Below are 18,915 nucleotides of genomic sequence, written 5' to 3'. Positions count from 1 at the left end.
ATATACATAATTGCAACGTTACCAATCACAAAATGAAGAAACTGCAATCAGTAAACACAGTATGTGTTTACGGTACATATTACAAGACATGTTAGCTACACTTTCTCGTGCCCACGTAGGCCAGTTTTATGTAGTAATGAAGGGATGCACGAATACAATTTTGTTTGTATTGTAACCTTCTCGATATGTGTTTTACAGTTGGAAGCCCCAAGTAGTTCACAAGACCTCCTAGGAAGTGAGCTGGAAGGAAAGAAGGAAGGCGCCAGGTTGTGAGAAAACAGATGAAAGAAGAAGCAACAATGTCGGAAGAAGGGGCAACGATGTTAGAAGAAGGGGCAACGATGTTAGAAGAAGGGGCAACGATGTTAGAAGAAGGGGCAACAGTGTCGGAAGAAGGGGCAAAAATGTCAGAAGAAGGGGCAAAAATGTCAGAAGAAGGGGCAACAGTGTCAGAGGAAGCGGCAACCGTGTCGGATGAAGGACAGATGGATGCTGCTGGTACTGGTAGTGAAGAGGAGTCAGGTGAAGCCTTGTCTAATGGCAGGCCTATACCACCTAAGAGGGGAAGGGGTAGGCCCAAAGGATCAGGCTCCAAGAAACCCAAGATTCTGACGGTACTAGACAAGCGGCCACGGGGCAGGCCACGTAAAGAGGTTGACCCTAATGCTGTTTCAGCAGAGACAACTGCACCTCTGAAGTGTGGCCGGCCCAAAAAAGTTAAACAACAAAAAAAAAGGGGTAGGCCGAGGAAGAACCTGCTGTCACCCGAGGAGGAAGAGGAGAGAAAGAAACTGAAAAGCCGACCTAGAGTGTGGAAGCCTCTCGGAAGGCCGCGCATCCATCCCCGCGTGGATCCCCCCGCCACACCCACCTCTGCCGAGCCACGGGGAAGAGGCAGTCCACACAAGGCAATAACAGGTAAAGGTGCCCACTTACGGAAAAACCCACCTCCAACCTCTAAGGTTTCCAAGCCCCCCGCTAAAGATGGTTCCCCGCGAAAGAGTGGCCGCCCCTTAGGCTCCTTCAAAGCAAACAAAGCCAAGAGAGCAGCAGAGAAGGATAGGTCCAACAGTGCACCCCCAGCCAAACAGGGGTGCACTGTTTCTCCAATAGTAAGGCTTTACCGCTGCTCCAACGGTAAAGCAAATGTGTTAGATGAAGCTGCCTTACAAGCCCAGAGGCGAAGAGGCAGGAGAAACACTGCGAAAGTTGATTATACAACTTATGATTCAGTGGAGGAAAATGAAGATACAGAGAGAAATGAGGACGAATACTTTTCTCCAGTAGAAGATGACGAGGAAGAGGAAATCAAACCACGCAGTGGTCGTCGCAAGTCTAGCAAACCTGGTAAGGTAGCGGCAGCCATAAAGAAGAAAGTGGTGGTTGTTCCTAAGAGGCGGGGTAGAAAGCCTGGCTCAACCAAAAAGGTTGTAAAGTAAAAGGAACCTAGGTGGAGCAGACTGAACGAGACAACATAGCTTGTTGCCGGGAAACACAAAATATCAGTAGCATCTTGTAAGATGAACGGACATGTTTTTAACATTTTATTAATGTGATAGCTCTAAGCTCTTACCCAACTCTTTCTTGTTTTCTCAACTAACCTACGTGTCTATTTGCTCTTGCTATTATTTTTTTATGGTTTGATGCCTTTGTGGAAACCATGTGAAAAAGCAAGTACATTTTTGTACTTCCTTTGTCATCCATAGCTTGAATGATGTGAAGACAATTTTATTGACAGTTGTTAATCTTGTATTGGTCGGTCCAGACTAATCCTATTTAGATTCTTCCCCGGTACTGTTTCTAATTCCATGCACAACCTATAGATGTTGATATTCTCATTGAGGTTTGTTAATCTTGTATTGGTCAGTGCAGACTTATCCAAATAAGCTAAAATGGGTTAAATCAATTGAATCTGTTAAGTATTTTGTTTTTCGTTTAAAAAAATAAATAGAAAAAATCATGAACATGCTTTTAATTGTTGTCTTATCTCTCCTAAAGCTCTGCAGTTTTCGAATTGCTAATGTCTTGTAATTTTATTTGCCTTAATTGCCAAAGCTTTGAATGTAACAACTTCCCATTCCCCTTCCCAGCTATCTTTGTTTCGAAACAGATTTAGTTAGTGTCAATATCATGGCACCCTTTTACGTATAAAGTGCACTACTTTTGACCAAAGCCCTATGGACCCTGGTCAAAAGTAGTGCACTATAAAGGGAATATGGTGCCATTTGGGAATGCACCATAATCATAGTTTCACTTTCTTTCACTTGGTTCATTGCATAATTCACCTTATGGAGTCAAGACAGTAACTGTAAACTTCCAATCCATCATCCCTAAGATTTCTCTCAGAAGATGTACAGTTATTGACTACTGTGAGGGTTTTGTTTGCCAGTATCATCCTTGTAATTCACTCAACATCACTCCTCACAGTTCTTTTTAAGACTTACTTTTTTATGTTAGCTGTCAGCTCTTTTTACTAGTTTTTTTATCACTTGGCTTTCAACTGAAGTGGATGGCTTGGTTTCACAGACTCTGGTCGAATTTGTGTGTAAATGTTGTTCAAGATTGTATGTTAAACATGTCTTCATCTAGCCTAGTATTTGTTTCTTTAATGAATGATGTGCTTGACCATACTGCATTACAACAGTTCATACTATACAACTCAATAGTAATTGAGGTACACAACAGAATCTATCACTTGTATGAATTCATGTTCCTGTGACCAAAGTTTGTTACAGTTTCATGTTTTCCTATGTTGCTTGGATTAATTCAATGTTCTTGGTTTGTAACAATGTTTTTGAAGAAGCAGTTAGAACTATAGAGATATAGATACATACTGTAAAACATACAGTATGTATCTCTGTGATCAGAAACAGGTCTGGGAAACCACCCCAACATTAATTTGAGGGTAATGTGAATTTCAGTTTTGTTAGAGAGAGCAAATATTTAGAAAGTTTGCTGTAATAAAGTGAAATGTCAAACTTTGTTTTATTTGTTGATGTTTTTTAATCTCAATAAAAACTAAAAGATGACTTATTTTGTCATTATTTTGTAGGATTGTAAAGCTTAATTATTTGAAAAGCAGAATGTGGTGAATAAATTGAGATTTTGATAGAAACATATCTTCCTGGCTGGTCAGGAAAAAAAAAGTTGGTGGTGGAACGTTCACACCATTGCTTGGACCCACTTTCGGTGCTTATGTCATTAGCATCATGCAGCAACATTAGTGTCCCGGCAGCAACATTAAGACTTCTTCAAATGTTTTTAAAAAGTCTAAACTAAAGGGAATTACTACTTTATATAATATCAATAATATAAGGTGGAGCACATTGATAAATGGTTGGAGCTTAAGTAAATGAATGTAAAGAACATAACATTCTACAGAATGTAGAATGATGAAGCGCCAGAGTCTATACAGTGCATTCAGAAAGTATTTTGTTACATTACAGCCTTATTCTAAAATTGATTACATTATTTTTTCCCCTCATCAATCTACACACAACACCCCATACTGACAAAGCGAAAACAGTTTTTAGATGTTTGCTAATGTATAAAATAAAAATAAAAGAATATCTTATTTACATAAGTATTCAGACCCTTTGCTATGAGACTAGAAATGGAGGTTCAGGTGCATCCTGTTTACATTGATCATCCTTGAGATGTTTCTACAACTTGATTGGAGTACACCTGTGGTAAATTTAATTGATTGGACATGATTTGGAAAGGCACACACCTGTCTATATAAGGTCCCACAGTTGACAGTGCTTGTCAGAGCAAAAACCAAGCCATGAGGTTGAAGGAAATGTCCGTAGAGCTCCGAGACAGGATTGTGTCGAGGTACAGATCTGGGGAAGGGTACCAAAATATTTCTGCAGCATTGACTGTCCCCAAGAACACAGTGGCCTCCATCATTCTTAAATGGAAGAAGTTTGGAACCACCAAGACTCTTCCAAGAGCTGGCTGCCTGGCCAAACTGAGCAATCAGGGGAAAAGGTGACCAAGAACCTGATGGTCACTCTGACAGAGCTCCAGAGTCCCTCTGTGGAGATGGGAGAACCTTCCAGAAGGACAACCATCTCTGCAGCACTCCACCAATCAGGCCTTTATGGTAGAATGGCCAGACGGAAGCCACTCCTCAGTAAAAGGCACATGACAGCCCGCTTGGAGTTTGCCAAAAGGCACCTAAATGATTCTCAGACCATGAGAAACAAGATTCTCTGGTCTGATGAAGACAAGATTGGACTCTTTGGCCTGAATGCCAAGCGTCACATCTGGAGGAAACCTGGCACCATCCCTACGGTGAAGCATGGTGGTAGCATCCTGCTGTGGGGATGTTTTTCAGCGGCAGGGACTGGGAGACAAGTCAGGATTGAGGGAAAGATGAACGGAGCAAAGTACAGAGAGATCCTTCATGAAAACTTGTTCAGGACCTCAGACTTGGGAGAAGGTTCACCTTCCAACAGGACAACTACCCTAAGCACACAGCCAAGACAACGCAGGAGTGGCTTCGGGACAAGTCTCTGAATGTCCTTGAGTGGCCAAACCAGAGCCTGGACTTGAACCAGATCGAACATCTCTGGAGAGAACTGAAAATGGGTGTGCAGCGACGCTTCCCATCCAACCTGACAGAGCCTGAGAGGATCTGCAGAGAAGAATGGGAGATACTCCCCAAATACAGGTGTGCCAAGCTTGTAGCATCATACCCAAGAAGACTAAAGGCTGTAATCACTGCCAAAGGGTCTGAATACTTATGTAAATGTAATATTTCAGTTGTTCTTTTTTTATCAATTTGAAAACATTTCTAAAAACCTGTTTATGCTTTGTCATTATAGGGTATTGTGTGTAGATTGAATAGATTTAATCTATTTATTTTTTTATCCATTTTAGAATAAGTCTAACTTAACAAAATGTGGAAAAAGTCAAGTGGTCTAAATACCCAGCAGCCCTTTTTACTCCGCCCATTCCATTGGGCATACTCAGTAGGGTCTATAGAATCTATATGTGGTGTCATTTCATGGGGCTCTGAATAATACGGAGTGTTGCTGGCAATGTTCCCTCAAATTTTTTGGGGCACTGAGCACATTTGAGGTCTTACGAGCGGAAACTTGAACCTTGTGAGAATGTTTGTGCAACTTCCGGCGCGCGTGTACAGTGGACACTGAGGCTGTACCCTTACAGTTTTAGATAGTAGCCAATAGGCTATTGTGGATATTTGAGTTATAATGTAGGCCTACCAACAAAACCAATGGAGCAAATCCCATAACATTTTTACATGGAAATAGTTTTTGATTTCTATGATATAGCCTACAGTAGCCTATATGTGGTGTTCAATGCAGGCCTACATTGCATGTGACTTTTAAAAACGTTTTTACTCGGGGATTAGAACCAGCGACCTTTCGGTTACTGGCGCAACGCTCTTACCCACTAAGCTACCTGCCGCCCTATAAAGTTTTTAAATTATGAAGGGCTTGACTTTAATTAATTATTTTTTACTTGGTCTGTAACACCATGGGTAGTGTGTTGTATGATGCAAGAGACCACTTTACAAAAAAAAGTTGTTATTATTATTATTATTTCCATACAGAGAATTAGACAATGTAGGGTACTCCTCTGCCTATTGGTTTATATACACATTCAAGCCTGTCTCAAAATACAACACTGCCCCTTTAATTAAGAGCGGACAAAGGATATCAAGGATCTGGAAAGATTCTGAATGGAGGATTGGTCTAAGATCCCGCCCTATGCGTTCTCCAATCTCATAAAACATTTTAGAAAAAGGCTGTGTCGTTATCCTCGCAAGGTGAGGTATTGAAAACAGAAAACAGGGGTGCCAATAATTTTGACCCCTATCTTTTTGAGAAAAAAAAGATTACTTGTTAAACGAAATGTATTTCTCTGAACAATAAAATATAAATAATTTTCAAATGTTTTTGAGCATACAATATACAGTAGCTCAGTATTTGTATTATTTATTTTATAGTGTTTTTTGCTTTATCAAGTGTGCCAATAATTTTGGACCTGACTGTACGTATCAAAATAATTTACTGAAAACAAAAATTGCTGACATAAAAAGGAAGCTCTTGTGCAATAAATTGTGCTAATATAATGTACAAAAATTATTTGATTTTAAAAAATTTGATCTTTAATTACTCTTATTTTCCCTAACTCACAAACTAATTCTAAAAGCTTTAACAAAAGCAAGGTATTTTGTTTCATTTGAAAAAAGCGTAACATTTTATGAAAGCAGAATATTTCAGTCACCTTACATTATCCAACCATGCTGGCAGCTTGGTGGTTTCCCTGGCCCTCTGCTAGTGGTGGTGCATCCTGGGACAGTTGATATTGATTGTGCCATTTACTGAGGAGACAGACCGAGACACATTAGTACCCAGCTCACCCCTGCTGCTGAAAAACACATGAACTGCCTGCATTGGGAGCCCTGTCTCGTAACCATGGCAAAGCATGCAGGGAGGGGGTAGGGGTATTAGGGTGCAGCGGGTTCAACACACAGTCTCTCTGGGATTGTCTCTCAAGCTCTCTCCCTCTGTTTCTCTCCATATCCCACACACAGGCACGTACAGGGTCACGCACTTGCGCGCACACACATACAATTTGTATATATTTTTCTTATTCATTCTGCTTCCATCACTCATCTGTTACCGCATACCTATTCTCTACCTTAATCTCCTTCCCCCCTCTTTTTCCTGTCTATGGAGACATGAGAACAAAATATAGAGGTAGGGAAAAGAAACGGTAGCAAATCAAGTGGTGCGAAAATAAATCAAACTTTCTAAAAAGTTTAACAAAAGTAGTGCCTGATATACTGTATATTTTCATTATTTCTACAGTTATAGACCTATGCCATATTATTTTATACAGTAGCTGTAAAAGTTCTCAGCCATACTGTAGTGATCCTCCCTAATGAGCCACCTTGCAATTCCCATCAAGTAGGTGAATCATATTGACATGATGTGTAGGGTGTTTGCTTTTCACGCCAGCGACACAGGTTAATGGCCCACTCCCTCCATTCACTACATTGGTGTCAGAAGTGGGAAGGTGGACATGAGGCCATCGGAACGCATGGCCGGACATATGAGGGGAATGAGGTAGTCGAAGCCTTCCCATTCCAAGGGGGCAGTGTAGCGATCCTCGCTATTGAGCCACATTACAATTCCTAAGTGGGTTAACCCTATTGGCGCAATGCATATAGGGTGTTTGCCTTGAACGCCAGCTCCACAGGTTTATGTCTCTGTCCCTCCGTTTGCTTCAATACCATAAACTACTGTTACTCTCACTGATTTTTTTAAAACTAATGTTTGTATCTAAAAGTTTGCAATTTCAAGCTAACAGTCACAAGAACACAGGTACATCTAGCAATTAATAACTAATTCATTGATGAGATATTAATTTTCATGATCCAAAGACCAGTAGATCTAGCAGGGTTGGCAGCTGTTGGCACTGTACAAAACATTCACTCTCCATCATGGAAGATCATCGGTTAGAGAGGAGAAAGATGGCGGAAGCAGACACTGATGTGGAGCGTGAATATAATGGCGGGGGAATCAAGGAGAATTGGAATATTGTCCAAAAGAATAGGAAACGGAGCAAAGAAGCATACAGTGATGAGAATATCCCTTCTTATCTTGTAGGAGTACGTTTTGTTTATGAGGAGCAGCTGATTGGATTGCCAATTTTGAAGAATCCATTTGAAATATCAAAACGGGTAGAGAGAGTGCTGGGTAAAGTGAAGGCTGTGAGGATCACGAGAGGCAGGCTTGTTTAGATTTTTTGTTCTTCTGAGGTTTAGAAGGAACATGTGTTGCTTCTCACCCGATTTGAGAAGTTTGATGTGTCCTGTGTGTCTCTTCGGAACAGGGCACCCCTCAAGGGTGTAATATCTGGCGTTTCGTGGGAAGTCGATGTTGCAGAGATTAATACTTTTCCTGGAGTTATTGATGCTCGTCGGATGAATCGTGTGGTGAATTAAGAAAAAGTGAAGGGTCTATCTGTTCTTTAGTTTTTTTGTATGGAATCTCTCACTACTCAAGTGCATTTGGGATATATAAACTGCAGAGTCAGAGCATTTATTCCAAGACCAATGCAGTGTGATCAAGTGTCTGCAGAAGGGAGACGCCGAGATGTCCAAGTTGTGGAAAAGATCATATCATGTGTTTTAAAAGTGATGAAAATGTGACATGTTGCAATTGTGGTGGTAACCAATGTGCCACCTATTTGGAATGCCCAACAAGGGGGAAAGAGAATGTGACCAAAGTCGGGGCATTTCATATGCAGCGGCTGTTAAAAGGGTTGAGGGTTTGAATGCTGCTCCTGAATAGTCAATGGTGGTGGATAGGTCTTCACTGAAGGCTGCAGGGGTTGCCGTTCAACAGCTTGACCCAGATATGTTAAAGGTTAAGAAGGTGGACTTTGTGGCCTTTATAGCTATGGTGATTAATGGCACTGCCAAGGTGGATAGGAAGTCCAGGGAAATAGACATCATTGTGGATGGTTCCTGGGACGGAAAGACTTCTCGGCGGAAGAGTTGCAAGGAGTATTGTCATAAGCCATACCACCCTCTCAGGTCATAGAGCCTGAGAAGGGAGATATGAGGATTTGAAGGAAGGAAAAAGTGGGAATTTGGGGTTTTGGTTTTGTCAATGTGATTATTTATTGTTTTATTTTTGGTGGATTAAGTTAGTTCTCTCTATGACGAATGGGTTTTATTTTTAACCTCGTCCAGTTGGTGGCAGCAATACACCTTTTGGGGTTGTAGTCTGCCATAAAACCCACAGAAGAAGAATGTTCAGCTCATCCCTTCTCCAGAGCATCCAGAAGAAGCCTACGCATTTTCCCAGGCTTTCAATGGAAATCAATCTGAGCTATGATGCTATTATGAACATTTTAAATAATTGCTCAAGGAAAGCACTCTCCATAAGTGTCATCAGTGTCCTGTGAAAGACAATATATTTTTTATTTCAGGGAACGGAACTGAAAAACGTGGTTTCACTTGCCTTTAGTAGTAGGGGCTTCCAAATCAGCCCCCACCCACCACAACGTCCGGTTGAAATTCAAATCGCTAGCTAGCTAAAAAAAAGAACAACAAAGACCGATTAAACATCTATCGACTTTCGTGATATTAAACGATATCTGATAAAAGTGTAGACATCACCATCTTAGCAAGGATTTTACCAAGGTGAGGCGTATGCTGCGCAGGGTGGTATTTTCATTCAACTAGCTTAGCTAGCAAGGTAACGGCGTTAGCTAGCTTGCGATCCAGGGCTGTCGCACGCGCTCGTGCTACTGCTAGGTAGCCAGTTAGTTAGCTTTGTCAAGATGACAAGCTAGCGACGCTACGTGGTTAGCTAGTTTGCTAGCTTCTTTTAAAGTCCATTTAGTTAGCTAGCTAGTCCCCTCCCCCCTGTCGTAGAAGGTGCATGTAATGTTGCTTCGAACAGCTGGTAAAGTTAGCTAACTAGCTACTACTAACCAAAACAGTCACTGAATCAGGATACTAGCTAGCTAGATTTCAGAGTCGCTTCAATGGATCAACTTTAGTTTACTTATGGAGGAGATGGAGACTGTCATATCAGATTGTGTTAGTATTGTGCACCTTTCCATATACATAATTGCAACGTTACCAATCACAAAATGAAGAAACTGCAATCAGTAAACACAGTATGTGTTTACGGTACATATTACAAGACATGTTAGCTACACTTTCTCGTGCCCACGTAGGCCAGTTTTATGTAGTAATGAAGGGATGCACGAATACAATTTTGTTTGTATTGTAACCTTCTCGATATGTGTTTTACAGTTGGAAGCCCCAAGTAGTTCACAAGACCTCCTAGGAAGTGAGCTGGAAGGAAAGAAGGAAGGCGCCAGGTTGTGAGAAAACAGATGAAAGAAGAAGCAACAATGTCGGAAGAAGGGGCAACGATGTTAGAAGAAGGGGCAACAATGTTAGAAGAAGGGGCAACAGTGTCGGAAGAAGGGGCAAAAATGTCAGAAGAAGGGGCAAAAATGTCAGAAGAAGGGGCAAAAATGTCAGAAGAAGGGGCAACAGTGTCAGAGGAAGCGGCAACCGTGTCGGAAGAAGGACAGATGGATGCTGCTGGTACTGGTAGTGAAGAGGAGTCAGGTGAAGCCTTGTCTAATGGCAGGCCTATACCACCTAAGAGGGGAAGGGGTAGGCCCAAAGGATCAGGCTCCAAGAAACCCAAGATACTGACGGTACTAGACAAGCGGCCACGGGGCAGGCCACGTAAAGAGGTTGACCCTAATGCTGTTTCAGCAGAGACAACTGCACCTCTGAAGCGTGGCCGGCCCAAAAAAGTTAAACAACAAAAAAAAAGGGGTAGGCCGAGGAAGAACCTGCTGTCAACCGAGGAGGAAGAGGAGAGAAAGAAACCGAAAAGCCAACCTAAGGGACCTAGAGTGTGGAAGCCTCTCGGAAGGCCGCGCATCCATCCCCGCGTGGATCCCCCCGCCACACCCACCTCTGCCGAGCCACGGGGAAGAGGCCGTCCACGCAAGGCAATAACAGGTAAAGGTGCCCACTTACGGAAAAACCCACCTCCAACTTCTAAGATTTCCAACCCCCCCGCTAAAGATGGTTCCCCGCAAAAGAGGGGCCGCCCCTTAGGCTCCTTCAATGCAAACAAAGCCAAGAGAGCAGCAGAGAAGGATAGGTCCAACAGTGCACCCCCAGCCAAACAGGGGTGCACTGTTTCTCCAATAGTAAGGCTTTACCGCTGCTCCAACGGTAAAGCAAATGTGTTAGATGAAGCTGCCTTGGAGGAAAATGAAGATACAGAGAGAAATGAGGACGAATACTTTTCTCCAGTAGAAGATGACGAGGAAGAGGAAATCAAACCACGCAGTGGTCGTCGCAAGTCTAGCAAACCTGGTAAGGTAGCGGCAGCCATAAAGAAGAAAGTAGTGGTTGTTCCTAAGAGGCGGGGTAGAAAGCCTGGCTCAACCAAAAAGGTTGTAAAGTAAAAGGAACCTAGGTGGAGCAGACTGAACGAGACAACATAGCTTGTTGCCGGGAAACACAAAATATCAGTAGCATCTTGTAAGATGAACGGACATGTTTTTAACATTTTATTAATGTGATAGCTCTAAGCTCTTACCCAACTCTTTCTTGTTTTCTCAACTAACCTACGTGTCTATTTGCTCTTGCTATTATTTTTTTATGGTTTGATGCCTTTGTGGAAACCATGTGAAAAAGCAAGTACATTTTTGTATTTCCTTTGTCATCCATAGCTTGAATGATGTGAAGACAATTTTATTGACAGTTGTTAATCTTGTATTGGTCGGTCCAGACTAATCCCATTTAGATTCTTCCCCGGTACTGTTATTGATACTGTTTCTAATTCCATGCACATCCTATAGATGTTGATATTCTCATTGAGGTTTGTTAATCTTGTATTGGTCAGTGCAGACTTATCCAAATAAGCTAAAATGGGTTAAATCAATCGAATCTGTTAAGTATTTTGTTTTTCGTTTTTTTTTTTAATAGAAAAAATCATGAACATGCTTTTAATTGTTGTCTTATCTCTCCTAAAGCTCTGCAGTTTTCGAATTGCTAATGTCTTGTAATTTTATTTGCCTTAATTGCCAAAGCTTTGAATATAACAACTTCCCATTCCCCTTCCCAGCTATCTTTGTTTCGAAACAGATTTTGTTAGTGTCAATATCATGGCACCCTTTTACCTATAAAGTGCACTACTTTTGACCAAAGCCCTATGGACCCTGGTCAAAAGTAGTGCACTATAAAGGGAATATGGTGTCATTTGGGAATGCACCATAATCATAGTTTCACTTTCTTTCACTTGGTTCATTGCATAATTCACCTTATGGAGTCAAGACAAAAAAAAAAAAAAAAGACAGTAACTGTAAACTTCCAATCCATCATCCCTAAGATTTCTCTCAGAAGATGTACAGCTATTGACTACTGTGAGGGTTTTGTTTGCCAGTATCATCCTTGTAATTCACTCAACATCACTCCTCACAGTTCTTTTTAAGACTTACTTTTTTATGTTAGCTGTCAGCTCTTTTTGCTAGTTTTTTTATCACTTGGCTTTCAACTGAAGTGGATGGCTTGGTTTCACAGACTCTGGTCGAATTTGTGTGTAAATGTTGTTCAAGATTGTATGTTAAACATGTCTTCATCTAGCCTAGTATTTGTTTCTTTAATGAATGATGTGCTTGACCATACTGCATTACAACAGTTCATACTATACAACTCAATAGTAATTGAGGTACACAACAGAATCTATCACTTGTATGAATTCATGTTCCTGTGACCAAAGTTTGTTACAGTTTCATGTTTTCCTATGTTGCTTGGATTAATTCAATGTTCTTGGTTTGTAACAATGTTTTTGAAGAAGCAGTTAGAACTATAGAGATATAGATACATACTGTAAAACATACAGTATGTATCTCTGTGATCAGAAACAGGTCTGGGAAACCACCCCAACATTAATTTGAGGGTAATGTGAATTTCAGTTTTGTTAGAGAGAGCAAATATTTAGAAAGTTTGCTGTAATAAAGTGAAATGTCAAACTTTGTTTTATTTGTTGATGTTTTTTAATCTCAATAAAAACTAAAAGATGACTTATTTTGTCATTATTTTGTAGGATTGTAAAGCTTAATTATTTGAAAAGCAGAATGTGGTGAATAAATTGAGATTTTGATAGAAACATATCTTCCTGGCTGGTCAGGAAAAAAAAGTTGGTGGTGGAACGTTCACACCATTGCTTGGACCCACTCGGTGCTTATGTCATTAGCATCATGCAGCAACATTAGTGTCCCGGCAGCAACATTAAGACTTCTTCAAATGTTTTTAAAAAGTCTAAACTAAAGGGAATTACTACTTTATATAATATCAATAATATAAGGTGGAGCACATTGATAAATGGTTGGAGCTTAAGTAAATGAATGTAAAGAACATAACATTCTACAGAATGTAGAATGATGAAGCGCCAGAGTCTATACAGTGCATTCAGAAAGTATTTTGTTACATTACAGCCTTATTCTAAAATTGATTACATTATTTTTTCCCCTCATCAATCTACACACAACACCCCATACTGACAAAGCGAAAACAGTTTTTAGATGTTTGCTAATGTATAAAATAAAAATAAAAGAATATCTTATTTACATAAGTATTCAGACCCTTTGCTATGAGACTAGAAATGGAGGTTCAGGTGCATCCTGTTTACATTGATCATCCTTGAGATGTTTCTACAACTTGATTGGAGTACACCTGTGGTAAATTTAATTGATTGGACATGATTTGGAAAGGCACACACCTGTCTATATAAGGTCCCACAGTTGACAGTGCTTGTCAGAGCAAAAACCAAGCCATGAGGTTGAAGGAAATGTCCGTAGAGCTCCGAGACAGGATTGTGTCGAGGTACAGATCTGGGGAAGGGTACCAAAATATTTCTGCAGCATTGACTGTCCCCAAGAACACAGTGGCCTCCATCATTCTTAAATGGAAGAAGTTTGGAACCACCAAGACTCTTCCAAGAGCTGGCTGCCTGGCCAAACTGAGCAATCAGGGGAAAAGGTGACCAAGAACTCGATGGTCACTCTGACAGAGCTCCAGAGTTCCTCTGTGGAGATGGGAGAACCTTCCAGAAGGACAACCATCTCTGCAGCACTCCACCAATCAGGCCTTTATGGTAGAATGGCCAGACGGAAGCCACTCCTCAGTAAAAGGCACATGACAGCCCGCTTGGAGTTTGCCAAAAGGCACCTAAATGATTCTCAGACCATGAGAAACAAGATTCTCTGGTCTGATGAAGACAAGATTGGACTCTTTGGCCTGAATGCCAAGCGTCACATCTGGAGGAAACCTGGCACCATCCCTACGGTGAAGCATGGTGGTAGCATCCTGCTGTGGGGATGTTTTTCAGCGGCAGGGACTGGGAGACAAGTCAGGATTGAGGGAAAGATGAACGGAGCAAAGTACAGAGAGATCCTTCATGAAAACCTGTTCAGGACCTCAGACTTGGGAGAAGGTTCACCTTCCAACAGGACAACTACCCTAAGCACACAGCCAAGACAACGCAGGAGTGGCTTCGGGACAAGTCTCTGAATGTCCTTGAGTGGCCAAACCAGAGCCTGGACTTGAACCAGATCGAATATCTCTGGAGAGAACTGAAAATGGGTGTGCAGCGACGCTTCCCATCCAACCTGACAGAGCCTGAGAGGATCTGCAGAGAAGAATGGGAGATACTCCCCAAATACAGGTGTGCCAAGCTTGTAGCATCATACCCAAGAAGACTAAAGGCTGTAATCACTGCCAAAGGGTCTGAATACTTATGTAAATGTAATATTTCAGTTGTTCTTTTTTTTATCAATTTGAAAACATTTCTAAAAACCTGTTTATGCTTTGTCATTATAGGGTATTGTGTGTAGATTGAATAGATTTAATCTATTTATTTTTTATCCATTTTAGAATAAGTCTAACTTAACAAAATGTGGAAAAAGTCAAGTGGTCTAAATACCCAGCAGCCCTTTTTACTCCGCCCATTCCATTGGGCATACTCAGTAGGGTCTATAGAATCTATATGTGGTGTCATTTCATGGGGCTCTGAATAATACGGAGTGTTGCTGGCAATGTCCCCTCAAATTTTTTTGGGCACTGAGCACATTTGAGGACTTATGAGCGGAAACTTGAACCTTGTGAGAATGTTTGTGCAACTTCCGGCGCGCGTGTACAGTGGACACTGAGGCTGTACCCTTACAGTTTTAGATAGTAGCCAATAGGCTATTGTGGATATTTGAGTTATAATGTAGGCCTACCAACGGAGCAAATCCCATAACATTTTCACATGGAAATAGTTTTTGATTTCTATGATATAGCCTACAGTAGCCTATATGTGGTGTTCAATGCAGGCCTACATTGCATGTGACTTTTACATTTTAGTCATTTAGCAGACGCTCTTATCCAGAGCGACTTACATCAGCAATTAGGGTTAAGTGCCTTGCTTAAGGGCACATCGACAGATTTTTCACCTAGTCGGCTCGGGGATTAGAACCAGCGACCTTTCGGTTACTGGCACAACGCTCTTACCCACTAAGCTACCTGCCGCCCTATAACGTTTTTAAATTATGAAGGGCTTGACTTTAATTAATTATTTTTTACTTGGTCTGTAACACCATGGGTAGTGTGTTGTATGATGCAAGTGACCACTTTACAAAAAAAAGATGTTATTATTATTATTATTTCCATACAGAGAATTAGACAATGTAGGGTACTCCTCTGCCTATTGGTTTATTTGCACATTCAAGCCTGTCTCAAAATACAACACTGCCCCTTTAATTAAGATTTAAGCTTTTTATCTGTATGGCTTTTCAAAGACTGCTTGAAATGGAAGCAGTAACTACCAATTGCTGACCTATACTTATCTATAACTTGGACAATAACTCGCTAACAAGCAAAGAATATCAACAAATGTGCACATTTGCACTCTGATCTGAACTGATCTGAAAAGTGCAATCACTCGCGGGTGATTGAAAGACCGCTCATGGGCTACCCCACCAATAGAATTCTACTCCGTTGCGCTGTGGCTCTGCCAACAACAGAATCACTGGCTCAATCTTGCAAAGTTAGATTTGTTTTGGTTTGTTGCACTGAAAAGGGGCTGATATAATGTTTATTCGATCACAGAAAAAACTTTTATCTATATAGTGCAAACTAATTGGGTGAACTCAGTGAAGTTCAATCTCGTGTCTGGACAGCCTGGCATTTCTTCTGCATGGCAGTCCTGGAGGAGGGAACATTGGTTGTAGCTGGCCTTCTACTCCGCCCATTACATTGGCCACAATGCAAATCACCGTATATGCATTACATATTGGCTAATAGAGATAAAACTATTATGTGTGCCGATGTAAAAGTTGGGTGGGGAGTACTCAGTAGGGTCTGTAGAATGTATATATGGTGCCATTTCATGGGGCTCTGAATAATATGTAGTGTTGCTGACCTTTAACTCCACCCATTCTATTGCCGGACAAAATGCGAATCACTGTATATGGAATACATATTGGCTTATAGAGCTAATTCTATTCTGGGTGCTGCAGTAAAAGTATTGTAGGGAAGAGTCTGTAGAATGTATATACGGTGTAATTTCATAGGGCTCTGAATAATATGGAGTGTTGCTGGCCTTTTACTGTGGTCAAAACTTAAAATGGGGTGCCTGGAAAATATATGGTACAAATCTTGTACTGTACAGGAAAAACTATTATTTGTGCCAATGTAAAAGCGGGGTGGGGAATACTTATTAGGCTCTGTAGAATCTACAGTGGGGAGAACAAGTATTTGATACACTGCCGATTTTGCAGGTTTTCCTACTTACAAAGCATGTAGAGGTCTATAATTTGTATCATAGGTACACTTCATCTGTGAGAGACGGAATCTAAAACAAAAATCCAGAAAATCACATTGTATGATTTTTAAGTTATTAATTTGCATTTTATTGCATGACATAAGTATTTGATCACCTACCAACCAGTAAGAATTCCGGCTCTCACAGACCTGTTAGTTTTTCTTTAAGAAGCCCTCCTGTTCTCCACTCATTACCTGTATTAACTGCACCTGTTTGAACTCGTTACCTGTATAAAAGACACCTGTCCACACACGCAATCAAACAGACTCCAACCTCTCCACAATGGCCAAGACCAGAGAGCTGTGTAAGGACATCAGGGATAAAATTGTAGACATGCACAAGGCTGGGATGGGCTACAGGACAATAGGCAAGCAGCTTGGTGAGAAGGCAACAACTGTTGGCGCAATTATTAGAAAATTGAAGAAGTTCAAGATGACGGTCAATCACCCTCGGTCTGGGGCTCCATGCAAGATCTCACCTCGTGGGGCATCAATGATCATGAGGAAGGTGAGGGATCAGCCCAGAGCTACACGGCAGGACCTGGTCAATGACCTGAAGAGAGCTGGGACCACAGTCTCAAAGAAAACCATTAGTAACACACTACGCCGTCATGGATTTAAATCCTGCAGCGCACGCAAGGTCCCCCTGCTCAAGCCAGCGCATGTCCAGGCCCGTCTGAAGTTTGCCAATGACCATCTGGATGATCAAGAGGAAGAATGGGAGAAGGTCATGTGGTCTGATGAGACAAAAATAGAGCTTTTTGGTCTAAACTCCACTCGCCGTGTTTGGAGGAAGAAGAAGGATGAGTACAACCCCAAGAACACCATCCAAACCGTGAAGTATGGAGGTGGAAACATCATTCTTTGGGGGTGCTTTTCTGCAAAGGGGACAGGACGACTGTACCGTATTGAGGGGAGGATGGATGGGGCCATGTATCGCGAGATCATGGCCAACAACCTCCTTCCCTCAGTAAGAGCATTGAAGATGGGTCGTGGCTGGGTCTTCCAGCATGACAACGACCCGAAACACACAGCCAGGGCAACTAAGGAGTGGCTCCGTAAGAAGCATCTCAAGGTTCTGGAGTGGCCTAGCCAGTCTCCAGACCTGAACCCAATAGAAAATCTTTGGAGGGAGTTGAAAGTCCCGAAACCTGAAGGATCTGGAGAAGGTCTGTATGGAGGAGTGGGCCAAAATCCCTGCTGCAGTGTGTGCAAACCTGGTCAAGACCTACAGGAAACATATGATCTCTGTAATTGCAAACAAAGGTTTCTGTACCAAATATTATGTTCTGCTTTTCTGATGTATCAAATACTTATGTCATGCAATAAAATGCAAATTAATTACTTAAAAATCATACAATGTGATTTTCTGGATTTTTGATTCCGTCTCTCACAGTTGAAGTGTACCTATGATAAAAATTACAGACCTCTACATGCTTTGTAAGTAGGAAAACCTGCAAAATCGGCAGTGTATCAAATACTTGTTCTCCCCACTGTATATATGGTGTTATTTGATGGGGGACTGAGGCCTATATGCCCAGTAACACTTTCTACTCCACTAACTCCATTGGTCCCAATGCAATACACTATAAATGACATATTGGCTTGTACAGTCGTGGTCAAAAGTTTTGAGAATGACACAAATATTAATTTTCACAAAGTCTGCTGCCTCAGTTTTTATGATGGCAATTTGCATATACTCCAGAATGTTATGAAGAGTGATCAGATGAATTGCAATTAATTGCAAAGTCCCTCTTTGCCATGAAAATGAACTTAATCCCAAAAAACAATTCCACTGTATTTCTGCCCTGCCACAAAAGGACCAGCTGACATCATGTCAGTGATTCTCTCGTTAACACAGGTGAGAGTGTTGACGAGGACAAGGCGCTTGTAACGCCAAGGTAGTGGGTTCGATCCCCGGGACCACCCATACACAAAAAAAAATTATGCACGCATGACTGTAAGTCGCTTTGGATAAAAGCGTCTGCTAAATGGCATATTATTATTATTATTATTAATAACAGTCTGGGTGCTTGAAATCATTGTTCTTCCTCTGTTAACCATGGTTACCTGCAAGGAAACACGTGCCGTCATCATTGCTTTGCACAAAAAGGGCTTCACAGGCAAGGATATTGCTGCTAGTAAGATTGCACCTAAATCAACCATTTATCGGATCATCAAGAACTTCAAGGAGAGAGGTTAAATTGTTGTGAAGAAGGCTTCAGGGCACCCAAGAAAGTCCAGCAAGCGCCAGGACCGTCTCCTAAGGTTGATTCAGCTGAGGGATCAGGGCACCACCAGTGCAGAGCTTGCTCAGGAATGGCAGCAGGCAGGTGTGAGTGCATCTGCACAGGGGCGGTGTGTTCATTAGGGCGATATGGGCGACGCACTGCCAAACGGGAAAAGGAAGGGATTTTTTTTTTAATCAATTATATCACGGCAACAGTAGTTATCAGTGTTCTAATCTAGACGTCTGATCTGCAACTAAATGTCCAATCAGGCTAAAGTCGTGCTTCAAA

At 41.5% G+C, this 18,915-nt stretch overlaps 1 protein-coding gene across 3 annotated transcripts; it reads left to right on the top strand.

Annotated features, from left to right (window-relative positions):
- Positions 1–281: 281 nt before the first annotated feature.
- On the top strand, positions 282–12,615 carry LOC121586281 (chromosomal protein D1). 3 transcript variants are annotated; one of them, XM_041902864.2, is made up of 2 exons: positions 282–1,248; positions 10,805–12,615. In XM_041902864.2, exons 1-2 carry the CDS (start codon positions 282–284, stop codon positions 10,993–10,995), a joined length of 1,158 nt encoding a protein of 385 aa, XP_041758798.1. In that variant the 3' UTR covers positions 10,996–12,615. The 3 variants fall into 3 exon arrangements, with proteins under 3 accessions (XP_041758798.1, XP_041758799.1, XP_041758800.1); XM_041902865.2 differs by lacking the exon at positions 282–1,248 and adding an exon at positions 8,844–9,190 and having other exon boundaries at positions 9,812–12,615; XM_041902866.2 differs by lacking the exon at positions 282–1,248 and adding an exon at positions 9,324–9,592 and having other exon boundaries at positions 9,812–12,615.
- Positions 12,616–18,915: the final 6,300 nt, after the last annotated feature.

Source organism: Coregonus clupeaformis, chromosome 17 (genome assembly GCF_020615455.1).
Source record: "Coregonus clupeaformis isolate EN_2021a chromosome 17, ASM2061545v1, whole genome shotgun sequence".
Taxonomy (NCBI): domain Eukaryota; kingdom Metazoa; phylum Chordata; class Actinopteri; order Salmoniformes; family Salmonidae; genus Coregonus; species Coregonus clupeaformis.
Note: the sequence above shows the minus strand (reverse complement) of the source record. Positions and strands in the feature narration are given on the sequence as shown.